Raw genomic sequence first — 17,085 nt, 5'->3', positions numbered from 1 at the left:
CATTAAAAAGCAAGTTTCTGAAATTCCATATTTACACTTAGCTGATCCATCTGCATTCAAAATTCTTGAAACTGATGCATCAAATTTAGGTTATGGTGGAATTCTCAAACAAGTTCAAAACAAAAAAGAATGCATTGTCCAGTTTACTTCTGCACACTGGAATGACACTGAAAAGAATTATTCAACTATCAAAAAAGAAATTTTTTCGATAGTTTTATGCAGTTAAAAATTCCAAAGTGACCTTTTAAATCAAAAATTTCTTTTAAGGATTGATTGTAAATCCGCAAAAGAAGTATTGCAAAAAGATGTTCAAAATATAGCTTCAAAATAAATTTTTGCCAGATGGCAAGCCATTCTTTCCGTTTTTTTATTTTGAAATCGAATATATAAGAGGAGATTCGAATTCAATTCCAGACTTTCTAACCAGAGAGTTCCTTCAAAAACATGAGTGACAATGCCAAGAAAATCGATAGCAAAAGACAAAGAGGAAAAGCCAACAACAAATATAAAAGTTGTTCAAAGCCCGAAAAATGATATTTTACCCTCCTCTTCAAAGCCTATCAGAACCATCAAAGCTTTACCCTTTTACATTTGCAACCAATGCAAATATTAAGCAATGTGAAAATAGGATTACAAGAAACGTAGCATATAAAAATGATATGTGTTTAAGTTTCAACTGATAGGCAATTTGTAGGCAGAGAGAAAGCTATCCAAGTAATTTATTAATAAATAGGGAGAAAGTGATCTAAAACCAAAATGAGCATGAACCTCTTGAACATGCAAGACATTTGCATTATTAACCATCAACTAAATTCCACAAGAGAATTGAATAGAATAGAAAGGAAATAGAAGAAAATAACAACTCATATCAATAATAATGTTAATTAAAAAAGAGAAAATCAAAGTAAGAGAAAAATATGCACTTGAGACTAATCAAGTGAAAGAGGAAAAAGGCAAAGACAAAATGTGCACAACGCATATAAATCCGTATATACCCAAAAAAAGAGGATTAAAGAAGAGAATCTATCAAAAACCATTTCAGATAGAGCAACTATGTACCAGAAAAAAGAGAGAGAAGAGAATCCAATAGAGTAACTACGAAAGGGAACAAAATACCAATAAAATGAAAAAAAGAAAACAGAACATACATACATTGCCCTACCTATTTCATTTTACACCCATATCAAATAGGCAAACAAACACAATGACAATACTTGCCTAGAGGATTCAAATCAATTAAAATCCATCTCCAGAAACTTGAGATTAAAAAATATCAAAGTAAAAAATGTAGCCACAAAACAACCTAACTGAATCCATGAATTCATAAAAATTCTCATTCTCATTCTCATATCTGGAAAACTGAACCGAAAGATTAAAAGAAAGAAAAATTTGCACACAAAAACAAATTGGCAATAAGTTTATAACTTTAAGATCCACCAAGTTAGTGTAAGGCATTAATAAAACTAATATGAAGCTTAGCAATGGCTCTGTTTCTTGTGCTGTTGGGATTTATTCTAGATGATAAATCCAGAAAAAAAAAAAAATGGAAATCTAAAATTACGTTGAATGATTAAAAGACAAGAATTGAAAGAGTAGAAAAACATTTAATTGAAGGACCTCAATCACTAGTAAAAGATTTAATGGAGAAAGAGAGAAGTAATAAAAAGAGAAAATTTTGGATAGATGTGTCTAAATTGAGAGAATTAGCTTTAAAAAAATAGAGAAAGGGTCACCTAGAAAAGAGGAAACATGTTTCAAAAAATTGTTTTCATATATATGTATATATATATATTAAAGATAGATGATAGATTATAATAGATTGATTTATTATACCTGCAATTGATTTATAATTTCATGTATATTTTGCAGCTGAGACTGACATGAGAATACATAAGAATGTACTCCTATTACTTCTAACTTTCAGGTTTTTTTTTTTATTTTACAAGTGCAATACGTCACAGAATATTTACAATGCTACAAACTTTCATCTCTCACAAATTTTTTGATATCCGCAAATGCAATGCCACAACGAACAGATTTTCGCTCTACCACCTGTCAATCTATGCATCTGTCGGATATTTCTTCCTACAATTTTTTCCCAGAAAGATAGATGTATAAATCATCCATTGCGTCACAAAACTTTGTACCCACTTATTTGTAGCATATGACCGCTGCACCCACAATCTTACAGATTAACTTAATGATATATCTCCCCCATTTAACTGGAATTATCAATCTTTATATAAATTATGAATTTTTACAAAAAAAAAGAAGAAAAAAGGTTGGAAGCCCAGTTCTCACAAAAGGATACTAATAAAATGCGAATGAGACCGAATCACCTAAATGCATATTTCTTTATGAGAAATAGCAGAATTTCTACACCCGGCTTCCAACGGAATTCAGTTGGTGCAATCACACCAAGGTGGTGTGTAACCTTATCACCCCATTCAATATCACCTTATCACCCCAATCAATATTCCATCACGCGCCTAAGGCGTATCGGACATCTCTCGAAACCTAGCAAGGGCCTTCTTCTGAATGAGAGTTTTGTAACTATCGCCAGCTTGTACCTCAAGGCTAGGATCCAATTTCTTCTGCTGACTCCCAAGTCCTGCTCGCTTTTCTGTAGCTTGTGCTTGGACAGGCTCTATCATTCCACTTCCATCCTTTCCCAATCCCTGTGAATCATATCAAACACAGAGAAACAAAAAAGACAATCCCCAGAATGGACATGTTAGAATCAAAGCTGCATACTAGCTGCAAGGAAGCACCAACCGAGCATCATTCACCTTTAGCATAAGGCTCTTCAAGAATAACAAGGCATTATGTATATAAGCAGAGAAAAAAAACATGCAGAAGACACAATTGCTAGTGGAGAAGGCATATCTAACCATGGTTCCTAAAATAATGTTCCCCATTTTCTCTCCCTCAAAAATTAAAAATTAAAAAAGCAAAGAGAAAGAGTGCCGTCTATAGCTGGAGTTTAATGCACAAGCCACAAGTGTAACAAGCATATGAGCAGCAGTCTACCATTAAATCAGCAATTAAAGAGAGCAAAAAGAACGAAATGATACCAAGCCTTCATGCCAGCCCATGCTGCGGAGCATTCGATTGCCCACATTGCTCTCATCAATAGCCTTGTCTGCTGTGATCACCTCATAACTCTGAGTATTGATGCTTGCATCTCCAGCTCCCCGTCCTCCACCCACACCAGGGGGGAAAGGCATCGAATCCAAAGAACCCTTTTTGAATGGCAAATCCCGATCTTCAAAGTTCAAGAATGATAAACACAAAGGATGCCTTACAAGTTAATGGCAGTAATGAGAGATACAAGCAAAGGAATGGATCCATCAACTTCGACAACTGAAATTCTCATGACCAAACTACACCTTGACAGGCATCACAGTAAGATGACAGATTAAAAGAAATGACATGTCTGTTGTTCCTAAAATGATGAGTTTGTAAATGCAATAAAGCGTCATCTCAAACAAATTGCTAATCGAACTTACTCAAATCTCCTCCAATATCAAGCAGATCATCTCCAACGGAAGACGATGAACCATACAAGCTCCTTCTTTCAGCTGCCCGATCCCTGTACATAGTCTGGGATTGCTCCTTGTTAGCAGAAGCAGAAGATAGTGGCATCTCAGAGAACCTCCTCTTGCCACTCCCAGCAGACATGCATGGTGCATAAGAACCCAATGCCGAAGCATCTGTCCTGAAGGGAGTCACAACTGCAGATGTATCTGCATTTGTCAATGAACCAGACATGGCAATGGAGGTGGAGACTCCACGGCCTGATCCTGAAAATGAAGTATCTGATTTCACAACACCTCGGCCTGAACCCCTTATGACACCCATTAGAGTCCCCCCAGAACTATTACTTACAGGTCTTGGCTTAACTGGAGACTCCAAACCAACAGCTTGTGCTGCTGGACCAGTTGTGCCTACTCCAGAAGTGGATACAACGCCCTCCTTTGTGGCGACTGCATCAGATCTAAATTTGCTCTTGGCGGATTGTCCAACTGAATAAGACTTATCATCAGCTAAACCAGATGACTGACTGTCATCAACAGCAACACGGGTTGCTTGCCCTTCGTGGCTCCTCTGCTTCCACATTGTCAATACATTATTCATTTTCTTCTTGCTGGCCAAGATACTGCTTTTTGAAGCAAGCTTTATTTCTTTTGCCTTCTCCTTTTCTTTCTTCTCTGCAGCTAATGCTGCTGTAGCAGCAGCCTGAACTGCGTCATGTAATGATGCAGCCTTCTCAATAGATGTAATGGTAGCAGCTGGTGCAGAGATAATTACTTTTTTACTATTAGAGCTATCTGATGGTTTAGAATGCTCAGACTGTTTATCAGATGCTTTATTGTCATTCTGATCTGTGCATGGTATATACTGCTGAGTTTGGTGGTCAAATGAATACCAAATCCCACTGTTACCATCATAGTAAAGACCTGCATATTATGAGAACATACAACCAGAATGTGAAAAGGGCATCTACCAAACAAAGATCCATTTCGAAGTATCGAACTTCTGAAAGATTTATACATTTCTCAAAATATTAATGAAAATATAGGCAAAATAAAGTTAGTGGTATGTATTTATAAGTATGAAAAACAAGTTTTTCATAGTCCCATTAGAACTAACTTATATACTTATGTTTCTTTCAGATTTACATTGTACGGCATTATCAACAAACTAAATAATTGAAAAACACCCTAAAATATAAAATACTAATATACAGTATACTGAAAAGAACAGTTACATATATGAAAATTAGATAGAAATAAATATAAACGTCATTCTTGTCTCAAAATTTGGAAGGACTATTAATTATCGAAGGATGGAATAGAGTGATGAAAAATTTTCATGCTTTTTTTCCCCTTCTAAAATCTTATTATGTTTTTATTGCATAAATTTATATTCACATTTGCAAATGGTTGAATGAATCGCATGAAATGAAATTTAACTTTTTATTACCAGGTTGAAATTCTATCAAAAAGAATATCAACAAATTTAAGTTATTTCCTTTCTCAATATATCAAGAGGCATTGTACAAAATCCAAGTTGCAAGTGCATGCATTAATTCTTTGGTCCATGATGCATGCTAAAATTATTTGAATTTGGTAGAATACATATTTAAACACTTGTATTTAGTGATTAGTCACTTTAACACCTTAACTTTCAATTTAGTCTGATAAACATTTGAACTCTGTTTTTGCAACCTCTTTTAACACTTTTAATTTTCATCTTAACCTAACAGACAGCTGAACGTTATTTTTTTGCTAACATTTAAACAATATACACAGACATGGACGTGTTGAATGAAGCCACATGTCGAAAAGTGTTCAAATATCACAAAAAAACAAGTTGAGGTGTCTATTAGGTTATATAAAAAATTAAGGTGTTACGTGACTAAAAGACCAAAGTTCAGGTATCCAATTATGCAAGTTCAGGTTGGCATTTGGCCATTTGATTTTTATTTCTACATAATACAGTGAGAGAGAGAGAGAGGAAGAGAGACCTGTATTTCCATCATAGTAAAATCCAGAAGCAGCATCATAGTAATAACCAGACGCTTCATCCCATACAAAGCCAGATTGTGGAGCAGAACCATCTTTCTGAAGTGCAGCCTCAACACCAGCTTGCTCCTGCCTAGTAGATTTTTCATCTGGGTTATACTCCTTTGGTGCCCACCCCACACCATCATACTAAAACCACAGCAAGAAGCAAAGAAAATAATTTAATCATCCAAACTAGGTTATCCAATACACAAAGCAGACAAACCAAAATAGCAGTAGTAACATACTAGCAACAATATTATCAATAGGTTAGTTCAATGGAAAGAAGAAAAAATAAAAGATGGAAAGATCTAATAAAATGATAACAAAGAAAACCATCATAAGTTGTTTGCAGGGTAATAAACATCATCCAGAGAGTGTTCTTTTCCATTCATTTAAGCACAGAAAATTATCAGTGATGCGTGGAGGAAGTTACGGAGAGATGTAATGCCAAGCACAAGTTTTAGTTGGACATGCTGCATCTAAGGTAAGCAATCAAAGCATTTGCAAGTGTTAAGTAGGAGAGCAAAGGAAGAAATTGGTAACACCACTTGCACAGTAATTAATTTACATGAGGTGAACATCTGAAAAATTATCATTTTCATTTAAAACAGTAAAATTTGTAGATAAGCAAGTTATCATGGACCAATTTCTTAATGTAAATGAATTCATTCCATATGCAGGATGGCAGCACCATTGTTGCCCTTTAATAATAGAATAAACTTCAAATAGTGAGAATATTATTTCAAATTACCTGCTGGGCAAAAGCTGCTGCCTCAATTGCAGCAGCCGCTAGGCTGCTTGACTGCGAAGATCCAGAAGCTCCAGACCCTGGACCAAGAATACTCTTCGCATATGCTACTCTTAAAATCTGCCCATTCTTCTCAAGAGTTGTCCCATTAGTTGCTTCAAGAGCTTTAGTGGCATCTTCAACCTGCAAGATATCAACACTTGTGTAATATCATATGTCAAATATTTCAAGCAAGCAACTTTTTGAATTTAACAGGGAGAACACACACACACACGCACGAACTAGAGACAACGCAAAGAGAGAGAGGGAAACACAGGAATAGGATGAGCCTGTTAGAAGAAGCTACACCAAATTTTCCAAAAAGCTTGAGGGAGCATATGGAATTTAGAAAGTTATTTTCACAGTCCAACATCATTAGGTACCCAAGCTGAAGAATCAGCTACATTCAGAGTATCTAATATACCCATGCCACAGGCCATAGCATCAATTATTATATAGATTTTCAGGATCCAGACAGGTGGCTGAAGTATGGTGCCACTCGCTTTGGGTTCCTCTTCTCCTCGTCATTAGATTGGATCTAAAACGTAGCATCCAGAAAATCCTAATGATTTCTATGGTTACAAAGGGTAATATTCCTTTGTGAATAAATCTAATGATCTAGGAAAAGGACATTCCTAAATTATTCAATTTCTGACTTTCAAACAACCATTAGGTTAGAATTTGTTATAAATAAACTGATCGACTACTTTAGAAAGAACTGATTATAAAATTCAGAGCAAGATGTGCAGAACGAAGATGGTAGCTAAGAGAAAATGTAAAGCAAAGAAGTACAGTCTATATTAAAATACCTAAATTAAGTTTTCAGTACTCATGTAATTTTCAGTACAGGAGTTCTAAAAATAGATCTTTATCAATAAGCTTCAGAGTTTTAGTAGGATAGGAAAAGAAAGGATAATAGTTAATCCAAGGAATATGAAAAGAAAGGAAATGAAAGGTTAAGGAGTTTCCTGTATTTGGAAGCTTTAAGGGATAAAATGGTATTTTAAATATTTTTGAAGTTGAAGGAGGGATAACTCTAAAGAAAGTGGGTTTCAAGGGATAACTAATCCCTCCTTATCCTTTTTGTTACACCTTAAGCTCCCAAACAAAGGATAACTCATTTCCCTTGCTTATATCCTTTCCTGTCCTTCCCATCCCTCTACCCGAACTAGCTGTACATGTATGATCTCTTGGATTTCATGTCCTACCTTCAATTAAGAATTGCATAGCAATCACCCCTACTTTGGCTGACAAAATCTACAACTTATTAAAGCTGCATTAGGGACTGCATTTACCAAGCCAGCTTTCGCAGAAAAAAAAATAATAAACAAAAAAATTAATTTAATTACTTTATGAGCTTCAAAAACTCCTTTTGAAAGAAGCGAATAAATTGATTTTTTTCCAAAAACATGTTTGATAAAAGCAGTCTATTAAAAAAAATCAATATATCAATTAAGTCAAGAAAAAGAAAGTTTAACTATACCCAACAAAAATCCCGAGACCCTACATAAAATTGCAAAGTAAAACTACTTTAACCATCAAAAAATTATGAAACAGAAATCCAAGTCGAAACTTTTTGTGCATAGCTCCAAAGAAAAAAGACTGCTAAGTTATCAAATCTTCAAATTAGGTGAAAAGCCTTTTTTTTTTAGGGAAAAACATGGCTAACAAGGAAGCCTTTTCTTTCCCCACTGCACATGGAAAACCTTCTTTTTGCCCATAGCTGCCCATGCTGAAGCAAAGACTATGTTTTAGCTAATTAAATAGCCAAGTGTGTTTTTAACTGATCAAGCCATGACACATTATTGATTCCAAAGCAACACCAGGAAGCAGCCAAAGATAGATGAATCTGGCTAGCAAGTTTCTCATTCTCTTTAGAACTGAAACTGCAAACATCCAACAGGCTATTGCATTTTGAAATGCACAGTGCCTTCAGTATTATTATTTCATAGTCATATTTTCCTGTATCAAGTTACATTTTAGTAATCATAAAATATTATTATCAGATTTATTTAACTCAAATTATCACAACTGTAAATTTATTTATCAACTTGTAGTATCAACATTTAATATTCCAAGATTTCCTCAAAGTACCTCATAGTACCTTTTTGGACTTATACTAGAAATGCAGAACAATCAAAAAATTCCTCAAGAACAACCAAAAAAAACTAATTAATGAGCTCAGCACCAGTAACAAGTGCACATACCGAATGGAAATGTACAAATGCGAATCCCCTTGAAACATGAGTAAATTTGTCTCTGACAAGACGAAGATCCTGGAAAGTAAGAATAATGAATCTCCACACATCCCAATAGAAGTTAAAATATTTTTCATTTCTAACAATTCAACATTTTTGTACCTTGATTGGAGCATGTTTGGAAAACTCATATCGAAGCATCTCCTCATCAGCATTTTCATCCAATCCACGAACAACCAAAACATGAGTTGGACCTAATTAAGTATCTATTAGCAATTACTGCAATCATAATACCTGAAACTTGCAAACTGAAAACAACAGCTCAAACCAACCTGCCTCAAATCCTTTTTTCCCTAAAGAAGTTGGATTTGACATTGCTATATCCGCTGGCGGCGCATCATCAGTTCTTGGCTCATTACACTGCAACAGAAGATAAAACAGATCATTAAATTATTTGATAATGTCAATCTTAATAATAAAATCCCACAAGCATACATGAGATCATTGTAATTACCACTAAGGTACCTGCCATTTCAAATAAATGCTCTTTTATTCCCTCAGTAGCAAAAAATGCAAGATTTAGCCCTCAGGGAACAGAATTATAAAACTTCCACTAGTCCTTATAATTCTTTTACCAGAGGAAAAATCTATATTTCAATGAAAATGAAGACATGTGCAAAGGAATGGAGAACTCCTCGGGGAGAAGGGGAGTTGAAAAGAAGAAAACATTAAATAGCGCAAAAGCATGTAGTGCTCCCTTATCATACTACATAACACTTAGAGTATCCACTAAAGCTCCTTGAATCATACCCCACCATCTTACTCCTTTCCCTATCACCACCCAGTCTCCCCCAATTTACAATGTTTACAACTATGCAACTCTCTCAACCAGCTTTTACCTGCCATCATAACCTACACGGTAGGGAAAAACCTTAATCCTTATGGACAAACAAGTTCTGATACCTAAGCTCTCCGAAAAACTTGTAGGTCTATAACTGGTCGAATTCTAAAAATGGATACCTAAGTTCTGCAAAGGACTTGTAGGTCTATTATAACCTATTTAGTTCTTGCTTTTTGCCAATGGTAGCAATAGACTAAGGAGCATACATTTTAACAAAAACGTAGTATTACTTAGGAGCTTATCAAGGTTCCGGTTCTTTTATCAAAAAATGCTGAAAATATATTAACCTCACCTCTCTAGTTTCAGCCCCAATCCAGTTTTACCACTTCGACAAGAAAAAAGAAAAGGAGAAGTGAATAAGCAACCTAGGGCTAGCTCAAGTGGTTCGAAGGAGGGGGCTATTGTAGAGGTGAAGATTGAAGCCCTATAATCTCAGGAAAAAAAAGGGAAAAGAAAAAAGGAGAAGGTAAAACAAACCTGAAAGCAGGATGTTCGGCGTGCAAAATTGACACAACCACAGATAGTGCACATCCAATCAGATGGCACTGTGATGCTTCTATGGTTCAAATGGCCAGATTTCATAGCACTTTCTTGACCGAAAGGTCCACCTGCCCCCCCAGTTGGCTTACTACTGAAAGACAACAGATCCAAAGGAAGCCAGAAAAGTTTCATAAGGCTTAACATGTCAAAGGGGAGATCGCAAAAGCATATTCATCTTAATATTACAAGTGCACAGGCATAGACAGGTTCCAACAGAAGCCAGAAATATGACAACTGAAGTAAGAGTACATCCAGATTTTACCTGTAAATGATTCAAGATATTTCATAAAATTACAGCATACAGATATCAACATTGAATTTTCATAATAGTGCAATACAGGATTCTATCACAGCTGCAACACCAACCATAATAGGTAGGAAAAAGAAATACCTATACTCAAAGAAAAGTTTCCTGCCATCCACAACAAGGCCATCATCTCCAATCCTATCCATCATAGCACAAGCTGCATCCTGTTTCAGAAAAAGGCAAAAGAAACCCTTGTATTCTATGCCATCATTAAAAGCAAACCGATGAGATAAATACTTCCAAGTGATGTATATGGTACCACAGAAGGAAAATCGATGAACGCAAATCCACGAGAAACGCCAGAATTTCGCTCTTTGATCACGCGAACATGGCGAAGAGGTCCCCATTCAGCCTGGTAGACGGCCACAAGGAAGAACAGTTATGAAAACAGAAAAGAGAAACAGAAACCCAAAGCGAGAACATAGACTGTGACATTACAAGAATCTGATACAGATCTTCCTCTGTTGTCTTTTGAGAGAGACCTTTCACAACAACAGTTGCAGATGGAGCCTACAGCAACATATCTCTCTTGTTAAAATCCTCAAATCCAAACGATAATCACTAAAAGCAATCAAAGATAGTCAAACAAATATACCACTGTATAACTCCCTCGTTGACGCTTCTCATCACGGTCTCTTCGCCTTTCACTCCTATCATATCGACCATCATCATAGCTGTCTTCTCGTTGACTTCGACCGTGACTTCGACCTCGTGGAGACCTTGATCTAGGACAATCATCACGTCCTCGGGAGCGGGACCTTTCATGTCTTCTACGTGGACTTTGATCTCTTTCCCGACTCAAATCTCTCTTATCACGTTCTCGCTCACGGGAATCACGTCGCCTCCAACTTCCATCTCTCCTACTGCCTCTCTCATAGTCTGAATCATAACTCTGACGACCATATTCATAATCCCTATCAGAGCTGACCTCCCTACTTTGACTAGAAACACGGGGCCTGTAATCATAATCATCATATGGATAGTCATCCCGATCACGACCCCCAAACCTAACAGGCCTGTCAAACCCCTGATCACGATAGTTATCCATATTGCGATACCCATCACGAAACTTATCAAGTTCCTCATATGAATCAATCTCCCGGTCACGAAAAGCATCCAAGTCATGGTATGAATCCATGTATGGCTTCTCATGTCTCCTTGAATCCCTATCAAGGGTATACTCTTCTTCATAACTTCTTCTTGATTGAGGCCAAAGACCAATAGCAGGAGGTGGTGGATAGCTCTCCCTTTCTATAGCATCTCGAGGAAAAGCATTTCTTGGGTAGACATTATCCCTTGCATATCGTTCATCATGAAACCTCCTCTCATCATATGAACCACCAACCCTACCAAAAGTAAGATAAAATTGGATAGAAGGGAAAATAAATCTAATATCATGCACTCAAATAAATAAAAAAGCAAAAATAGAAACAACAAAGAAACAAAAAGAAAAACACCATGACCAGAACAAAGGAACACTTGGGAATCATGCACAACTCATGTTGCTTGCAATAAAATATACCAACATAACTCATAGTAAATAAATGTATTCAATTAAAAACTTTTACCCATAAGCACTATTTAACCGTTGACATGATAACAAGCATTGGTCAACACTCACCGGTAGTTTGGCTCATGGACTCCACCGTACCCCTCCAAAGCCTGTGGATTCAAGAGAATAAGCTATGTCAGCAACAAATATCAATCATGATAGGAGGTTAGGCAAATCCATTCCATATCCTCAGTGCCCCACACAGCTTTCTCTTTATTTTTGTTTAACGATGAGATGCCCGAAAATAAAAAACGGACTATCACATGAGCCCTAAATATTTCTTGAATTATCATCCCATAAATGTGATTTAATAAGAGGAAACCACAATTACGCTGTTATTATCCCATCCTTGCTGTAGACCATAGCGACCAGGATTCATTTCTTTGCAAGCAAAATGAGCGTCCGCCAGCAAAACCCCCTCACTGCCTGCGAGTCTCTCAATCTCAGAATGTTCTAAATCCTTTCCCTGTAATATATGCACAAACAAACAAAGTTATATCACAGGGATGCAAAAAGCAGAGTTATACCATACGGATGCAAAAAGCACACGGCAACGGCTAGGGTACCCGCCCATTTAAAGATACTGAACCTAACTAAAATACACATACCCCAATATGTCCAAAATCCATTTAAAAAATTACCTTTGTTATTTGAACCTATCCCAAATCCGAATAGGACTAAGTGCATACTACCAGAACTCAATTAAAACCCGTTTAATATATATATATATATATATATATATATATATATATATATATATACACATGATGGGGAGGGGAAATTTTTGAACCAACTAAAATATCTTTATAATTAATCAGTAATTACTACCCTCATCCTATCCTATCCTATCCTATCCTATCCTAATTCTAAATATAATTAATTTAACTTTCTAATCCTAATAGAATTAATTAGTGATTAATCTCCTAATCCTATAATAATTTCACAAATATTCCTATTCCTATAAGAGCTTGATAAATTACTATATATCACACACTATATATACCTATGATAGAGTTCAAATAATTTAATAAAAAAATTTATAAAAATTGAAAACAAGAAGTTATAGAAAAAAAGTATGATACTTCCAATTTTATTTTATTGACAATATCAATTCATGTGTTCTTATAATTATAATACTTCATTAGTAGAATATTTACTATTTAATATTATATTATATACTAATTTATCAAAAATTTTATGTATAATTTTTATAATAATAATTTACAGGCGTGACGAGCAATACTACTATGTGTATGTGCGTGTGTGTATTAAATGGGTCGCAGGTACTAAAGAAAAACTAGAAGTTAAACTAATAAAACAAAAAGAAATTACAAAGTCTAAACTAATAAAAAATCCAAAATCAAAAGTTCAATATATTAATATAACCCAAACATATAATCATCATTTTTGTTACAAATCATCAAACACAAATTAGATGCAATATCTAATATTCCAATTCCTTGCATCTTCCAACTCTAAATTTAAGATTGCTGATCTACAACCTTTGAAAGAACCACAATTAGCATATTAAATACTAAAATTAGTAATAATAAGAATGTAATGAAATATATATATATATATATATATATATATAGAAATATATCCGCAACTTAAATTCTACATCAGTGCCTTTGTATCTTAATCATATCTGCAAATTGAGCTACAAAAATATGCACCAGTTCACTTGTAGGCTACATCTAATTTGTCAAATCCTATTTATAATGCAGTGACGCTCCACACAAATTTTGGAACATGCAGATTCTAAGATTTTACTAATAGATTGATCAAGAAAACAATACATATGAATATCCAGAAGAAATAAACTCAATTCCAAAACTTTGGACTTACCATATTATTGATTTTGTTAAAATAAAGAGAGCAAATAACTAGCTATTTGAATGATATAAAACCAATATCAAGAAGGTCATGACTCTCAGTATCTATCTGGGTTTTGACATGATCATCTTGACATTGTAATTATTTGTATCATGAAATTTTTTATATATTTTCTCTTGAAATTTTTGCAGACATTAATATCCAAGAAGCAAGATTTCAGATGAAGCTACTGGTATTCTATTCCCCACGTTTGCTACTGGTATTCTCTTGAAATTGATCGATACTAATAAGATCAATGGTGAAATTAAAACAAACAATACCAGATGACCAGCAAGGGTGCAGGCTTGAAGAAAGACGACCGGCGACTGCTACGAGGGTGGAGGCGACTGCTGCGAGGGTGGAGGCGACTGCTGCGAGGGTGGAGGCGGCTGCTGTTAGGGTTTGCGAGGGTGGAGGGTGGAGGCTTTGAGGTTGAGTTGAAAATAGAATTAGGGTTTGTAATTTACAATTTTTGTTATGTCAACAATACCAGATGACCAGCGAGGGTGGAGGCTTGAAGAAAGATGACCGGAGACTGCTACGAGGGTGGAGGCGGCTGCTATTAGGGTTTGCGAGGGTGGAGGAAAAGAGGTTAGGGGGTGGAGGCTATTATGAAATTAGAATTAAGATTTGTTCACAATTTGTGTTATTTGTGTTATTTGTGTTATGTTTTTTCCTTATGGTAATGCTATATAGTTTTAATTCACTTAAATTATATAAAATATTTTTATTTTATTTTATTAGTAATTTAATCTTTTTATATAATATTATTGTTTGTATATTTCTAAAATCTTAAAATTAAAATTTTATATATAAATTTTAGATTTTAACATTATAAAATAGGATTTAAACTATATAATAGTTAATCCTTCTATATTAGATAGTTAATAAATTATAATTCTATTAATTTATTTAAGAAAAACAACTTTATTTCATATTAGAATTTTAGTAATTTTATTATATGATAATTGATGAAATCTAATAGTAACTAATTATTAATTATTATGGAAGATTTTTCAAAGAGAACTATAATATCAACAAGTAGAATATTTTTATTATTAATGATGTAAAAGAAATATGTTTTAGAGTATATGTCTATTTCTTCTCCAATATTTTTCAAATTGAAAGATAAATATTTAGTTAAAACGTAAACTTTTCTTTATTGATTTTTGGTCTATGTAAAGCAACATGTTTTAAATATGTGTTTTTTTTTCCAAATAGCATTTTATATCAAGTAAATTCTTTATGTAAAATAAAGGATACAAGTGATAAAATTAATAAATACATAAACTCAAATTTATAGCCAACCTAGCTAAAGATATTAGCCCGACTAAAAACTTATTTTAAGAAACCATAAAAAATTATGGCAAACACAGACACAAAGAAGAGAAAGAGCCACTTCTATTAATATTACAAAAACTACCCTAATAACAAGAAAACTCCAATAAATACAATTGAAAAAATATCAATAAACTGAACTCATGAGTTAAACTTTAATTAAAACTAGAATGCCTCCAAGATAGGTATGGGAAGAGGTTGTCTAAGCTACTAGGGGAAGAAAAAATCTCAAACAATGGCACAAACATTGTTTCATATGTAATTGAAGCTCCCGAAGAAAATAGATTTATATATATTTATCCAAAAAGAACTCAAGATGATTTATTGTCTTGACTACTACATTAAAATATCTTTATAAATTCATACAGTCATGAAAATTCTTCTATTTTCACCATTTAAAGATCTTTTATGCAACACAGGTGAAAAAACGAATCCCATATTATCAAACCCTAAAAAAAAACGTTAAAAAAATTCTTCAAAAGAGAGAAAAACAAAATATTCATAGAGATAAAGACTAAAATCTAGAAAAAGCATTAAAACTAAAAAAAATTAGAAAAAAAAAAGAGATAAAGAAATTGGTCTTTAGCAAAAAATGGTCAAAAACCACTATCTTAAGACAAAGGAGAGTGGATAGTAGAATAGAAAGAAAGAAAACGTTCATACTTTATTAATTGAGTTCTTTATGCTTTGAATATGTTGGTCAATAACTATATTAAGTTCTCGTTCATTATAACTTTAATAAGTTAGTCTTATAGTAATTTATAATTTATATTCTTTATAAATATAATAAATTAATAATTATAATAGTTAATAATTTTTTAATTCGTCAAATATATTAATTATTAGAGAATTTACTGTATATCAATTGATAGAATTTCGCCATATATTTTCAAAAGCAAAAGTACAAAAGTGAAAGCAATTAGTACATTACATGTAGGGTGCTAAAAATAATTTTTCTTTAACGATATCTAATATTTTTTCTCTTTTTATTAATATGTGATATTTAATTTTCATTTACAGTAAAATTATATAATTTTAATTTTTCTTATTATTTTATTATATATAATATATATATTATGTCAAAAAAATACCTTAAATGATTGGTGGTATAAAAATGAATATGTGATTTATCTCAATAATAAAAAGATCTTGTAATTTTTTTTACAGTTTAGTATTGTGTGACGCAGTGTTAATTTTATTAAAAATTAATAAAAAAGTTATTATTAATTAGTTAAAAAAACTAATACTAATAAAGATTATCTATAAATATAACTAATGTAATATTAGTGTTAAATAATTGTAATTTAATAATGTAAAAATGCTAAGTATTAAAAATAATATATTCTTTTGTCAATAAGTAATTTTTAATTTTTATATGCAACAAAACTAAATAGTTTTAAGCAAAACTTAACAATATTAATTTCTTTATTATTTTATTTTATAAATACATAATGTATATGTATGTCATTTTAATAAAAAATTTAAATAGCTTGGTGATAAAAGGACATTATTTTTTTTAAAAGGTCTAAAGTTTGAATCCCATTCAGAATAAAATGAAGATATAAATATTCTTAACAGATACAAGAGGGTAGGTCTAAAGTTCGAATCTCATTCAGAACAAAATGAAGATATTAATATTCTTAACAGGTACGAGAGGTATTCGTAGGTACCCACCCAATACCCCTTAACATAAATGAGTATCGAGTATTGGATTCGGATACTATGTGATATGATCCTAGACAATCTATTAAATAGAACCAATAATCAATATATTTTGAGGATTTATCAAGAACAAGATAAAGAATACGTAACTAAGAACTCACAACAATCTATTGAAGGAACATTTAGTTATCAATGAACATTCAAATAAGTTCCAATATTCAAAACAATATGCTCTAACAAGAACTTAGAAGGAGAACACTCTCAACTTGATTAAAATCCAATATAAAGTTTTACAAGATAAGACCCTTCAATATATATAGTGAATACTTAGGGTTTAGAAATAACTAATGGATGA

The 17,085-nt window shown here is 33.2% G+C and overlaps 1 protein-coding gene across 6 annotated transcripts; it reads right to left on the bottom strand.

Annotated features, from left to right (window-relative positions):
* Positions 1–2,217: 2,217 nt before the first annotated feature.
* Positions 2,218–14,388, bottom strand: LOC8276581 (SUPPRESSOR OF ABI3-5). 6 transcript variants are annotated; one of them, XM_015727691.3, is made up of 16 exons: positions 14,012–14,388; positions 12,187–12,321; positions 11,925–11,965; positions 10,899–11,649; positions 10,742–10,813; positions 10,563–10,655; positions 10,388–10,467; positions 9,934–10,087; positions 8,888–8,975; positions 8,718–8,809; positions 8,565–8,633; positions 6,322–6,501; positions 5,531–5,717; positions 3,510–4,460; positions 3,075–3,265; positions 2,218–2,678 (listed from the first exon to the last, which is right to left on the bottom strand). In XM_015727691.3, the coding sequence occupies exons 2-16, from the start codon at positions 12,232–12,234 to the stop codon at positions 2,490–2,492; spliced, it is 3,186 nt and encodes a 1,061-aa protein (XP_015583177.1). In that variant the 5' UTR covers positions 12,235–12,321; positions 14,012–14,388; the 3' UTR covers positions 2,218–2,489. The 6 variants fall into 6 exon arrangements, with proteins under 6 accessions (XP_015583177.1, XP_015583178.1, XP_048230674.1 ...); XM_015727692.3 differs by having other exon boundaries at positions 9,934–10,084; XM_048374717.1 differs by having other exon boundaries at positions 2,218–3,265.
* Between the last annotated feature and the right edge of the window lie 2,697 nt (positions 14,389–17,085).

This window comes from Ricinus communis, chromosome 5, assembly GCF_019578655.1.
Source record: "Ricinus communis isolate WT05 ecotype wild-type chromosome 5, ASM1957865v1, whole genome shotgun sequence".
NCBI lineage: Eukaryota > Viridiplantae > Streptophyta > Magnoliopsida > Malpighiales > Euphorbiaceae > Ricinus > Ricinus communis.
The sequence above is the reverse complement of the archived record's forward strand: the minus strand, read 5'-3'. Positions and strand labels throughout refer to the sequence as shown.